The sequence below is a fragment of the Biomphalaria glabrata genome, chromosome 5 (assembly GCF_947242115.1).
Source record: "Biomphalaria glabrata chromosome 5, xgBioGlab47.1, whole genome shotgun sequence".
In the NCBI taxonomy this organism is placed as follows: Eukaryota; Metazoa; Mollusca; class Gastropoda; family Planorbidae; genus Biomphalaria; species Biomphalaria glabrata.
Window position 1 is genome coordinate 16749471 of NC_074715.1, and position 15085 is coordinate 16764555.

General features: G+C 36.0%; 1 protein-coding gene across 5 annotated transcripts in view; it reads right to left on the reverse strand.

Moving 5' to 3' along the window:
* LOC106064322 (spermatogenesis-associated protein 1-like) overlaps positions 1-13911 on the reverse strand; it is a 62414-nt gene extending 48503 nt beyond the window's left edge. For 4 of the 5 annotated variants that reach the window (XM_056029705.1, XM_056029706.1, XM_056029707.1 and 1 more), the window contains exon 1: positions 13610-13911. In XM_056029705.1, the coding sequence (XP_055885680.1) occupies positions 13610-13714 (105 nt within the window). In that variant the 5' untranslated portion in view covers positions 13715-13911. The remainder of the gene's footprint in view (positions 1-13609) is intronic. The other variant, XM_056029709.1, reaches the window with a different exon arrangement.
* Between the last annotated feature and the right edge of the window lie 1174 nt (positions 13912-15085).

The following is a 15085-nucleotide window of genomic DNA, read 5'->3' on the forward strand; positions in this document are numbered from 1 at the left end:
CACGGGCTTTAGATATAGGACTTGTAGAGTTAATATATTTAGTGTAGATCTATCGTACGATTGGCGTAACGTTTTTTAACCCACAGGCACCTATTACGTTTGAGTTGCTTCCTATGCATGCTGTATAACAAATGTTGGTAGAATGATCTAATCAATAGTAATAGTTGTTATTGTAAAAAAAAAATTAGGAAAGGGCGGGCCTTATGAATTTCGGGGCCCAATTCAATGGATACTTTCGAGGCCACCTCTTCTAATTTTTGAAATCTTTTTTTTTTATTTTGTCATTGTTGTTGTTTTTGTTTAATAATCTTCTCTCTAGACTGCCTGTTTTTTTTTTTTGTTTTTTTTTTTGGGGGGGGGGGTATTTTTGTTCCCCTTTCATCCTTACCTCCCCATTACCCAGTAGATTTTGGACACATCAGCTCTGTTGTGCCTTCAGCTCTGTTGTGCCTTCAGCTCTGTTGTGCCTTCATTCGCCAATTTATATGCCGTTTCGTTTGTTTTAATTATTAATTACTACCCAACAGTATTGATTCAAAGTTAACACTAGCGTGTTCTAAAACTGATGTGATCTAATTTTAGATTAATTTTAAACTCGTTTTTTTTTTTTAAATAATTAAAAAAAAAAAAATTCGTCTCCGAAATAATTTATTGTTATTGTTAATTTTTTAAATTTTTTTTTTAATTTTTGGAACCAAATATTTGGTGAAAATCTGCCAAAGACCAAGAAATAAAAGTGCCCCGGTAGCACTCAGAGTTTGCCTCAGATTACAGGATAGATTTGAGCTAATGCCAGTAATAGGTTTTATTCCTGCCAGGCCATAACAGGCGACCTAGAATTATCTATACGTTATAAAAATCTCCCTGTGTTTGTGTGTGTGTGTCTTTTCGTTTCATGTTCTATCGACAGACATGTTTTTACTATTGATTAACGCCGAACTGAATTATGAAAATGGGGGAGAGAGGCGGGTGGCTAGGTTCGTATCTATGGCTTAGTATTTTAACAGTCAATAATGGTAGGGTACTAACTAGAGGCGGCTCGGGTGACTAATTGATGTGGTGTTGGGGCTTAGAAAGCGACAGAAATGCTGTAGTAGTAGATTTATCCATGTGACTTGGGATGGGGAGAGGGGGGGGGGGGGTTGACTGGCGACTAAAATAAACGTGAATGTGATTTTATTTACCAAGTAATTCTAGTCTAAGACAAGTGTATGTTTTAGTCTATTGAAACATAATATAGATCATAAGTAATGTAAGTATATGTAGGCCTATTATTTTTTTAAAAACTATTACAGAATTAAGAGATGAACATAAAACTAGTAATTCAGACAATATTTGAATTGTATTAGCTGTTATGGTTATTTTTTTACAAAGCTTCTATCAACTTACTCTGTCTGTCTGGTTAAAAGTTTGTACACGTTATTTCTCCCACACCCAATCTCGAATCAAGCTGAAACTTTAATGAATTATTTAGAATACCTAAAAAAACATGAATCTATCAAAAATGTACCCATTAGTCATTTAATTATTGATAATTGATTATACTGATTGATATCGAATAAGAGAAATAAAGGCTACACTATTGAGAGATATAATTGTAAGTGCGGAGTTCTTTCCCTTAGATAAGCTTTGGTTTGGTTTGGTTTTTTGTTTTCTTAAAGGATTTTTTTAAATATTTTCCTTCTTCAATTATTTGAATGGAAAAATTCAGTGCAATGAAAGTGTCTTCAATAGGTGAGGTATTCGGCCAACATATTTTAGCATAATATTATTTGACATTGGTGTACTTGTAATAAATACTTCCCATGGCATGACCTCGAATAGCCTCTGGGCATCAGGAAACACAGGCAGAGCCAAGTTCAAAGAAATGACTATGCGAGAACTGAGAACTGTTTTACACAAATAAAAATCGGATCACAAACGGAATAGACAGGGTTCACCGATTGGACACCGAGACGACCTGCTAACTGCTGTCAAAAAAACGCTAACTAAAACTTTATGGCCATATCGTAAAGTTCTTAGGGCTCGCAAAAACCTTCCTTCAGGGAACAGTACCAGACAAAAAAAGGAGGCAGACAGAGAAAGATAACAGTAAACAAGAAAAACATAAAGAATACTTTAACACAAAAAAAAAGATGATACGAAGTGTAATTGTATCAATTAGTCTGGATCAGTCGTGTAATTAAAGGACTATTAGACCTAAGCCAACAACAATAAATCTGTGCGATTATATATCATTTAAGTAATTGTTGTTGTTTTTTAGCACTATTTCATGCTTTTAGCTTTTCAATGCGCTATGATCCTATCACTTGTCTGGACCAGTTGGGAAAATGGGTGGGGGGAGGAGAAAGGAATGTCTGGTCGAATTTGACCGTAATCGGTTTTTAAAAGCATTTAGAGAAAAAAAAAAGGGGGACGACCTAAATTCTAACTCATGGCTCACGCCTCCTCAAGCCGACGCACTAACCACTCTGCTAGTGAGGTGCTTATGACTATAGATGATTGTATATGCAAACATTAGAGAAGTCATCGATTATTTTTAGCGAAAATAGAAATAAAATGATTCTTGAACACCAAAAATGCCACAAAGATTTTGTCAATCACGTGCTGTAGATACCAAAGTGAAATTGCTCCAGCAATAACCGCGTCGCAAAAAAAAAAAAAAAAAAATCCTTACATTAGCTTATTTGAGTCACTGATAAATAAAATTGGGTATCACTGTACTGTCTATCGGCCAAGCCTATATAAGTCTTTCTAAATAGTCAATACAAAACACCTGTTGATTACGACTTCAGCTTATCGACATTGGGAACGCTTCAACTCAGCAGACGTCAAGTGCTTGTTCCGTATGCTTACGTTTGATTTGTATCTAAACTTTTCTTGGGCTAGTGCGGCACTTCAAATGACAGTTTCAATGGCTACCTTGCGTCATTTGCATAGCTCGAGGTACTTCTACTTTATCATTTGCTTTCACTCGGCTGTGGCTACTATTCTTCAACACTTTAAGGGCAACAATGGAAACCTGAACATAAAAAAAAAAGGAATTCAAGGCATATAATAAATTCTAGGGCTCCGTTATTCATTGCATTTATGACGATTTAGTGGGGAAAAAAACAACATATTCGCATGTTCTAAAAGACTTCGTCAAATAGGATCTACGTTGAAGTGGGGGGAAGGGGACGGAAGAAATAATAATGGATTCAAACCAAGCCTATAGGCTATAAGTTATATTGTTTTCGACATTTAATTTAAGTACCAAGTTTGTTTGTTGTTGTTTTTTTTTTTTTTTTTGGTGGACGGGGGTATTAATGGATAGAAACGATATTGCTGTAGTCACGGGCGAGGGGTGAAAGTTTGTATGTGTGAATGTATAATTCAATTTTACTTTGTATAGCAACGTTTCTGATACTGTGGGGCGCCCCCCCCCCCGAGTGGAACGCGAAGGTTTTGTTTGTTTTAAACCACACAAAAAAAAATGTTTTATTTCCATTGTATTTCTAAATCCAAATATGTATGTCAGTCACGTAAAAAAACGACATTATTCACAATGTTACAAAAGTGTAGGCAGAGACGTGGTTTTAACTTTTTTACTATTTTCGTGAAAGGCATCTACATCTAGGCCTACATTTACATCTACACAGTGGCGTAGCTAGAGTATATGATGCCTGGTGCGGTACCTCATCTTGATGCCCCCCACCCCAAAAAAAAAAAAAAAAAACTAACTAATTAATAACGTTGCAAAACCTTACTTTTTTGTTCAAAATAATATGTATTCATTCATCAAATATTGTTAATTCTTTCATGGCCTTAATGATCTTTCATGACCACAGCATTATCATAGCCTTGACCCCTGCAGTCCATTATGTCTAAGCCACCCGAAGGCAATTTCTCTAGAATCATCTCAGTGATTCCAGCAGCATGCTTGTCCTTTGTATCGATGAAGTCAATAAAAGACCCACGAACCTGCACCCGTCATTATCCATAACAACATACCGTAAAATTTGGGAAATTTTATCCAGCTTTGAGATGTCAGGTGTACTGTCAAAAATAATAGAGAAATATTTGGCTTGTTTTACTTGCTGTATGATTTGTTTTTTAGCGTGATTCCCCCAATATTGTAATAAATTCATTTTGTATTTGTGGAGACATGTATGTATTCGGTCTGGAACAAAGCTTAGTTCGAAGCACGTGCTCCCTCAAGAGTGGATCGTACTTTGATAGTAATTTTACTAACTCTCCAGGTTTTCGTCTCTTGTATAATCAAATCTTGGGCCTTGTTGTCAATATTGTTCCCTACTCTCAGGCGAACTTCAAGTTCCCTCCAAGCAAGCGATGACTAAATGTGAGCTCTGCTGGTCTCATGTTTTTCTATTTTCGGGGATAACCTCCACCACTCATTGAATCCATCTTTGGATTTAAATGAAGATTTGGTACTTGATCTTGTTGAGAAGAGTATGCAGGGGAAGCAAAATAAGGATTCTTTTTTTTTTTTTTTGGCGAATAACACATCCACTTTCAAAGAACTTTCTCGCCGTTTGACATTTGCCGGAAAAAAAAAGCCTTTGAAAGCTTTCTAGCCTTTCCTTTTGCTGATTCTTGATTTCTATACTCCTCTCTGAATTGACTGTCCATACGCTGAACTGTTTCAGATCCTTGAGTGACAAGGTGTATGCGAATATTATCTGTGACATCAGGCAAATCTCCAATGTCGTTCAGTCTAGAGTTTATTATCCTGCTTTCTGTATTGTTTACACTGTCTGATGGTTCAGCTTCTTTAGTATGAATTTTTGAGGAGTGTACTAAAGACATGCTTGTGTGCTGTCCTTTAGTCTCTAGAAACTGCGATATTGAAGTATTTTCTTCTTTTCAGGATGTCGGCCTCATCATTTTTTTCTGGATTCAATGATAACCGTCTCATCTTGCTTTGTTGCTTTTAATTGTTCAGTTAATTCATACCCAATAACAGCTCGCCTATAGTCGGTGGACTCTGGCAATGATGTGACTTCAAATTGTCTCGATGCTTCTTTAGACTTAAGAAATTTAAGAAACGCACCTCACTGCGGTCAAAGAAACTGCTTTATGCGGATGACATTGTCCTCTGGTCAACCGGCAAGAAAGTCTTCCAAATACAGGCGGCATTACAAGCAGACCTCCAAACCATCTCCTCGTATTGCGACAAATGACAGATTCAGATAAACGTTGCCAAAACGACCTGGTCCCTGTTAAGCCTAGGGATCGACATTCTTAAGGCTCCATTCGAGCTTCAACTCGGTGGGCTGCGACTCCAACGTGAAAACACGCCAAAATATCTAGGGGTGACCCTGGATAGAAAACTAACAATGCTCCAGCACGTCCAGGAAGTTGAAAGAAAAGCCTCGGAGAAGTTAGCGTTACTAAGAAAGCTGGCCAGCACAAAGTGGGGTGCCAAAGCTTACATGCTACGCACATTGTACTTAGGGGCAGTCAGATCACAAATTGAGTCCAGCTATATAGTTCAAGTATATGCTAGTAAAACTGCCCTCGAATCACTCGACCGATTACAATCACAGGCACTAAGGTTCATTTGTGGCACCTTTCGGACAAGCCCAACAAACGCGGCTGAAATCTTAACAAACGTGGCCCCTTTACATTTAAGGAGGGAGAGGGCGGTACTTACAGCCTATGAGCGCTACAAAAGGGGCGACTCTAGGCTACCCACCTCAATATTAGTGCGACAGTGGAGAGAGGAACCGCATAAAAATGCGATCGTTCCTCATTGCGGCCAATTTGTCAAAATCAGCTGGACTCTCCACTGACATAATCCCAATTAGAAGAATTAGTACTTGCCCTCCGTGGAGGAGAATGCCGGCCCGACAAATAAGCATGTCCCTTATAGGGCAAGAGGGAGCCACCAAGAGGCGATTAACACCTGCCATACTCCAAAACTTGGCATCAGCTACACTAAAGTCCTACCCATCAGATGCCATTTTCTGTTATACCGATGGGTCGGTAAAGAGGGACTCCGATAGATCTGGGTATGGAGGCCTTATAGTCTACCCAGACCGGACAGAACCAGAGATGCCGATTTCTCCGTCTGAGTTTAAAAGGGTTTTGAGGCGCCAGCCAGACTAGTCAGTCTTGAGCACTGTTCATCATTTTGTTTACGTTACAGTATTACAATTAACTAGTTAGTTAAAAAAAAACTCGTACAAAACAAAGGTTAGCTTATTTAAAAATATTGACATTACAATAGAATTATTTCCAAAATTAAACTATAAAGATTCATAAAGAAATGAATAAACTAAGACAATTGTTTAGAGCTAGAGTTTAGAAATATATTTGTAAACTCAATATCTAGATTAAACCATTGGACTAAACAATGAAGTAAAAAAAGGTTGGCCTATCTTCTTCTTTTTTATATTACAGAGCATTGGTCAGTGTAGTAACAACATGCACCGTGTGTCCGAAATAAATCTAGTAAATTAGATACAAACTGTTCTATAGCTTACATTGTATGGAAGAAATAGTCAAGGAGATGAAACAAAATAGCGACATGACTAGTTTATAAATCGTTAGTTCATGTTTAAAATACAGCAGTTTATGTTTGTTCGTGTCCATACAATTAGTCGTTTTTACTGAAAAGCTCACGGAAATAGGAAATTAATACACACTGGGGGAAATTTGGTGCCCCTCTCCACTTGGTGCCCTATGCGGCCCGCACCACCCGCACATTGGTAGCTACGTCACTGCATCTACATTTACATCTTCATCTACATCTACATCAAGATGGAGTCACAACTTTCTTTTGAAGAATTCACTTTCATGCATTCACTGGGTTTTTTTCGTCAGAAAAGTCAAATATCTCCCAACTGGCATACCGTCGCTTTCTTGACTTCTTTTTGGATGAACCAATTAAGCGTTGTGTAGGTTAGTCGGAATGAATGAGAGGATGACGGGAAGTGTGACGGATGTAACGTTGTGGTAGATTAAAATAAATATGACAAGGACGGTGTTCTTTTCGTTCTTATCAACTGCAGCCCTAGTGGTCAGTCGCCAACCTAGTGGTCAGCCGCAGCACTAGTGGTCAGCCGCAACCCTAGTGGTCAACCGCCACCCTAGTGGTCAGCCGCCACCCTAAAGGTTAGCCGCAACCCTAGAGGTCAGCCGCCATCCTTGTGGTCAGTCGCCAACCTAGTGGTCAGCCGCAGCACTAGTTGTCAGCCGCAACCCTAGTGGTCAACCGCCACCCTAGTGGTCAGCCTCCACCCTAATGGTTAGCCGCAACCCTAGAGGTCAGCCGCCACCCTTGTGGTTAGCCGCAAACCTAACGGTCAGCCGCAGCCCAAGTGGTCAGCCGCAACCCTAGTGGTCAACCTCAGCCCTAGTTAACATTGTTAGTCGTCGAGATGCCCGAACAAGTCACAGACCGAAAACAACCCAATAGAAGAAAGTCTATCTGGAGGGACAGGAGAGCTGCCTGGTCTGGAAACTACAGCGCAGTTCATCGTTGATATTGGACCCTCCAACATAAAAATGAGGACGCATTTATATAAATGAAATAAATTAGTGTTACGTTGCGTCTTGGTTGATTGGGTGTAGTTATGATAAATTTTACCATAAATACATAAATATTTAGAAATGAATAAAGCACAGAACAAATCCAAGAATAGAAATACTAAGCACTTTAATTAATAATCCAACGAGAATAATCGCATCAGTTAAAATCACAACCCTAAAATCTTTTTAACTAGTATTAGGCCTATAAGATAAACCTTTTAAAAAAACTTCGATAGTCCACTTGTTTTCTGTAAACACTGTTTACACGAGAACTACTAAAATCTAGATTCACCTCGCAGCTTCTATTTTTACCAGTGATTCCCAAAGTGGTCTAAATAGACCCCCAGGAGTCTACGAAATTGAAAAAGTAAATTGGGGTTCTATAAAATGGGCACGGGGATCTACGATAATGAATCTCATTTCAGCAGGTCGTGACTTTCATTTTGATATCCCGTTAGTGGAATTATTTTATACACGCATTTATGATTTGTACTTTACTAAATGCTCGATTGAAAAATCGTAGTATTTAATTTTATAACTCTATTTAAATAGCTTAATTTTGTCTAGTTGTAACTTAAACAAAAATAAATGTAGACTGTACAGTGTTGAGTATTTGAAATTGGATTTCATTCCTTCCTTGTCAAACAAACCATTGTTTATGTGCCTTTTTAATGACGCAATGAAACCAATTAAGCTGGAGGATCATTTGAGACGATGACACCCTGATAAAAAAACATAAAGATTTGAAAAACTTTCAAACACTCAAAGATAAAGTTCAGAATAGACCCACAAAATCTTGATCGACATCATATAGTAAGATGAGTTATAACAGTAAAAGCTTCTTCTTCTTCGTACTTATAATTATGCTGGAGAGCTCAGATGACTAGACAAGTATTTGAGATGAACTGATGAAAAGTGGTATCCAGATCGGGCATCTCTCCATATAGTTTCTCTTCTATGGTGGTGTTTTGGGGCCAATGTCTTATTCGAGCCTTTTGGTGCAGAATGCAGTTTTGAAGGACATGGTCAGCATTCTCTGGTGGCACTCCACATGGGCGAATTTCACTGGTCCCAATTTTTTTGTCTCATTCTGTTGTGTCTGGATCTTATGTGAAAAATTAGACGTCGGTCGTATAAGGATAGTTTATAATTGGCGTCGTCCTTCTTGTAATTCGGATGATAGTTTGTCCATTTCTCGATTTTTTTATTTACTATTAGTTTCTATATTTCTATTTGTTCTCCAACACTTGGCAAGTGTGTCAACCTTCTCATTTCCTTTTATTTCAATATTTGCTGGTATCCATTGGAGAACAGTTTTCTTGCTGTTGTTGTTGAGCTTTATAAGTGCTGTCCTGAATCATTAGAGGAAATAGAGTTTTTCAAGTTTTGAAGGACTATTTTTGCATCGGTTAGGAAAACATTCTGTGTGGCGTACTTGGGTGATTTGCTAGCGTGGTAGCTGCTAGTTCCGGTGCTTCCCTTTCCGCTCTGAGGCTATCAGAGATCTCATCATCGGCAATGGACTTAATTTATTAATTAATTATTCTCCATTTGGCCATTCGTTGAGTACTCCAGCTCCTCCTGTATATTGACTTCTTGAGATAAACTCTGACCCAATGGTTGTTAGGGTAACGAATTGGTAGAAGAGGGTTCACTAAATTCTTGAGCACTGTAAGATTGTAGTCAAGATTTTCTTTCTTCTTATGTAATTTTTTTGCAAACAACATATTTCTCCAAATTACACATTTCTCTATACAGCTGGCTGAGTCAACCTTATATGGTAATGGGATATTTTTATTGGCATATGTTGGATTTATTACAGATATAAAAACAAATCCACAAAATAAGAAATATGTTCTTTGCGAAAACTTTTACAATGATACTTAAGACAATATTTAATGTTTGGAAGGACTTCTTCATAGAACAACAAATCCCTAAATAAAACATAATCTCCCTAGCAATGAATGATGAGCTTGCAAACCTTTTAAAACAAACCGTTTCCAGTGTGTTTGATAATTGTATGATATACGTAGTAACAATTATTTTGGTTTAAATCTGAATTTCGTTTATAAAAAGATTTTGGTTTAAATCTGAATTTTGTTAATAAAAAGATATAACTTAAAATGTAGCTTTGAAATACTTTTTTTTACTATTTGACTCACTGATTATAAATAAGTTATAAAAAACGTAAAATTTGAAGTTAATGAATTTTCATAAATGAAATATAACTGAAGCCAAAACTAACAAGAAAATTATTTTCAAAAAAAAAAAAAAGCTCATATTAAGAGTAGCTGTATCGATTAGTTTGGATCAGTCATGTAATTAAATTTGTAATAAATGTAGATTAACACTAATAAATCTGTGCTATAAGAAATATTCTAACCAATTGTTTTTTGCTTAACGTAATTTCATGCTTTTAGCTTTCCCAATACGCTAAGATCCTATCACGTGTACAAAATTTTATAAGACAAGAGTTAGTAGATATAAGCTTTATAACAATTCTTACGAACGAAGCCAGAAATGCTTAACAAGCATTTCTCGGTAAGTGAATGTGTTTTAGATGGGGGTTTTTATGCACGTATTTTGTATACAATTTTAAGACGCGATATGCGATATAGTTATAACCAAAGAGCCAGCCTCATGTTCGTGAGGCTAAAAAAAACAACAACTGCCTTTTAACCTACATTGCTTACCAAAACAGCGTAGCTACTGAAGCGACCTACGGGTTTGAGTGAAAACACAAAACTCCGTTTGTGTAAGTGTTACGCTTTCCCTTTGCTTGTCAAAGGAAGTCATCGGATCAGTAAAAGCAACCTGTCTAAAACATTGGCTTTTTATGGGACAAAAATCAATGAACATTCAGTCTATATTACGAGTGGATTACGTTCAAGTAGGAAAGGCACAAAAGAGTTACAATAAATCTTTAAATGCAAGCATCTGTTTCAATAGATTACAGGCATGCAGCATGTCAAACGTATTATATCTAGTTACTATAGATTTAGATCTATCATAATGAAAGAATTAGATGTATGTATGCAGAGGCATGTCAGAATTGGGAGAAAAGGGAGGATGAAAAAAAAACAGACATTTTATGTCTATGTACAGGCCAGCGGAATATGTTTTATTGTTCATTGTTGACATGTTGTCTTGATCTGCACTGGGTAATATGAGACAAGACTAGTCACTAGACTTTTTTTTACTTTTGGTAAAAACAAACCCCCACTCCACAAATTATATCATATATATATATATATATATATATATATATATATATATATATATATATATATATATATATGTATGTATGTATGTATGTATGTATGTATGTATGTATGTATGTATGTATGTATGTATGTATGTATGTATGTATGTGTATGTATGTATGTATGTATGTATGTATGTATGTATGTATGTATGTATGTGTATGTGTGTGTATGTGTATGTGTGTGTGAGAGAGAGAGAGAGAGAGAAGACTAGGATTTTCATTTTCGGTACCAGACGGCGGCTGGGGAAAAGTAAATGCGGTTGGTCGTTGTGCTGACCACATAACACACTCGATAACCGTGAGCCACAGACAGATGACCTTTACATTATCTACCCTATAGATTTGAAATAGTATATTTAATCAAATTATATTCATTTTGCTAATGGCAAAAAAACAACACATTTTAATATTAATTGCGATATGCCACACAAGTAACTTTTTCACCAATTCAACTTTTTGGTTTCATCTTTTAATTATTTATTAAAAGCCTCCGTAATAGAGATTATGAGAATTGTGCATGTAAGCATTGTACAAATGAGCTTGCATTTTTACATGTCAACATTCTGGCAGGCAAAAAGGAAGAACCCCCTTAATACTGGGAAGAGACGAAAGCTGAGCTCGTTTGGTCATATCATATCTCTCTATCAAAAGTCATTCTTCAAAGTATAGTGAAGGGATCATGAAGAAGGGGCCTCCAAAGAAAACATAAAAGAATGGACTGGTCTCTCTCTTAATATCCTGCTAAGAACAGCTGCTGACTGGGAAAAGTAGAGGGATTTGGTTACACGAACTATTTAAAAAAGGAGAAAAATCTGACCCAGGGAACTACAGACCAGTATCACTTACCAGCATCACATGTAAAATCCTAGAACACATAATATGTAGCAACATCATAAACCACTTAGACAAACATAATGTCCTCACACCATACCAACATGGCTTTAGGAAATATAGATCATGTGAAACACAACTAATAGGACTAATTGATGATTTTTCAAAAGGTTTAGATAATAGTGAACAAATAGATGCTATCTTACTAGATTTTTCTAAGGCTTTTGACAAAGTTCACCACCATAGTTTGCTTAAAAAATTAAAATATTTCGGCATTAATGGTCCACTGCATCAGTGGATTAAAGACTTTCTGATAGGGAGAGAACAAACTGTAATAATAAATGGCTCTAAATCAACACCGATAACAGTAAACTCAGGTGTACCTCAAGGTACAGTCTTGGGTCCACTACTATTTTTAATTTACATAAATGATTTACCAAATTGCATTAGTTCAGGAACAAAAGTCAGATTATTTGCAGACGATTGCATAATATATAGAACAATAAAAACAACACAAGACACAGATATTTTACAAAGAGAATTAGATGAATTACAGAAATGGGAATCAAATTGGAGCATGTCTTTCCACCCAGAAAAATGTCAGTTGTTAAGAGTAACAAAAAAACTAAAACAAATTAATTCCACTTATCTTATTCATGGCAAACCAGTATCACAGACTAAAAACGCAAAATACCTAGGTGTTATAATAAATGAAAAACTATCATGGAATACACATATTGATGAAACTACAAAAAAATCAAACAAAGCATTAGGATTTATTAAAAGAAATTTCTATAAATCAAATAAGAACATAAAACTAAAATGTTACTTAACCTTGGTTAGGCCAATAATAGAATATGCATCTTCCGTTTGGGACCCCTCAACTCAAGAAAACATTAAGAAACTGGAACAGACACAAAATAGAGCAGTGAGATTCATAACAAACGAATATTCACATTTGACTAGAGTAACACCTTTAGTAAAATCACTAAATTTAGAAAGCCTTCAGGACAGAAGGCTCAAAAGTAAAGTAGCAATCATACATAAAACACTGAACCATAATCTTCAAATACAAAAACAAAATTTAATAAAATACTCTGAAAGACACAAAGATAAAGGCACATTCCTCGTCCCATATGCTAGGACAAATTTGTACAAATACTCCTTCTTCCCTAGTGCTATTAGAGCATGGAATGGGTTGCCTGAGCTAGCCAGGAAAACCAGTGACTTGGCAGAATTTAAGTCATTGGTTAATATGCATGACTAAATGCATGACGCGTAGGACGTAATCATCTTCTTTTTTGAAGTAACGTCTGTATTATATAAGATAAGATAAGAAGATAACTGTCACAGCACTCCTACGACGAAAGTCAAGAGACAGGCGATGGTGATGAAACATTGTTGTGTTTCTAAGTCATTACATAGATCTATAAACTTGTTATTCAGCATAACATAAATTGTCATAAATTAATATACACAAACACACACACACATTATATATATATATATATATATATATATATATATATATATATATATATATATATATATATATATATATATATATATATATATATATATATAAACTATTATTTCAAACGGCATATTACAGTCCTAGCTACTATAATTAATTACGTAGTTTTCCTAATGTTTAGACCAGCTATTGCAGCTGTGTGTTTGCTGGATTAACCATTGTAGGCCTACTAGTAGGCTATTATAATTAAGAGCAACAAAAACAACAAAACTGTTAAATACATACAGTGTTATGATCTAGATTTAGCTGTAGACAAGTCAGTTCTAAAGATCTAGAATCTGCTAGATCTAGATATTATATATCTAGGTCACCCTAGGCCTAGGTTTCATATATACCCTAAATCGCCAAAACAGTGTAAACGGTCCGAGTTGTCAGTCTGATTTTAGACCGAGATATAGATCTAAATAATAGAGGGTAGATCGAGTTGAATCCCCAAAACTTACCAGCTCCGATGGGGGTCTTGAAGGTGGTCTGCTAATCTGACTTTGACTTAGCGTTTGATGACTGCTACGGTGACTGTTGTAGTTATTTAACGTTCCTCGGCTCATTTCACTGGAAAGGTTGTAGTGTTACAGTATCAGAAGAGAAAAACGCGATCAATCCAATATATGAACAGCATTTATTATGTCATTTACAAAAATATAAACTGTTCCAAATCAATAACACGTTTTTAGATATCTACATCTCAAAAGGTTTCAGGCCTTACGCGGTTTCCAGGTAGTGTTCTGCTTGTTGTGATGGAATCACGTGACGACGCACTTGACTCAGGGGAAGCCACTCAATATCATAGTGTTCTGTGTGCGTGATGTAAGTGTAGTGTAGCTTCCCTTTACGGTTTGTTCTCATAAATAATAAATAAGATAAAAACAGAAACATTCTTCCCAAGACGATCGAAGATTCGAGACAACAGAATTTTAAATTTAACAATGTAGGTTCCAGTTGTTGTTGTTTTTTTTCAAAATGACTAATTTTGCATCTATGTGGGCCTACTGCTACAACACAAGGTATTGTTACTGAGCTGGCTAATTGAAATTGAAACCTGTCCAGTCTATTATAGATTTACAAACAACAGTGCGCGCATTACTTTGTTTGATATTTGCCTAATTATGTTTATTATAAATAGTAGCCATTAGTAGGCACTGAAATTCTATGTATTGTGTTAAAGAACATCCTAATTGACAACCTTATCTTATCTTATATAATACAGACGCTACTTAAAAAAAAGAAGATGATTACGTCCTACGCGTCATGCAATGGTTATGCATGGTTATGCATGCGCTAGCTGTGGCAAAATATGTATTGTATTGTATTGTATATTGTATATTGTATTCCTCATTAATCTTCGAACTCGAAGACAAGCCTTATTATTTCATTTCTAGTGCAATGGGATTTGTGGAAAACATATTTAAGAAATTTAAAATACGTCATACGAAAATAAAACATTGTGACAGGAAGTGCAGCAGTTTCATGTAGGCATCATTAACTCATTATTTCTAAGTAAATGCACATGATATTTTAATTTACCTAGTCGTAGACTATGAGAGGCGTGAATTGAATTAACTTCGCTAAGGTCAATGACCAACGTACCCTAGTAGGCCTAGGCCTAACGTAATATAATAGATCCACATATATAGGCCTAAAAGAGCTGGTCGGATCGAGATATAGCTTAGCTAAACGATCAAGTCGCTTGTTGTGCAGAATTACAATTTTGATGTCTTAAAAATTACTTATTTAACTTGCAGATTAAATTGAACCAAATGTGTATTTGACATCTAGAACTAATATGTGAATAGCTTTGAGATAATTATTTTCACCCAAACACCTTGTTGTAGGGCCACAAGCTAAGGTGTAAGGATCTAAATGAACTGTTTAAGTGTGCGCGCATGATTCTATTATATATGCCAGTGATATTATTTTAG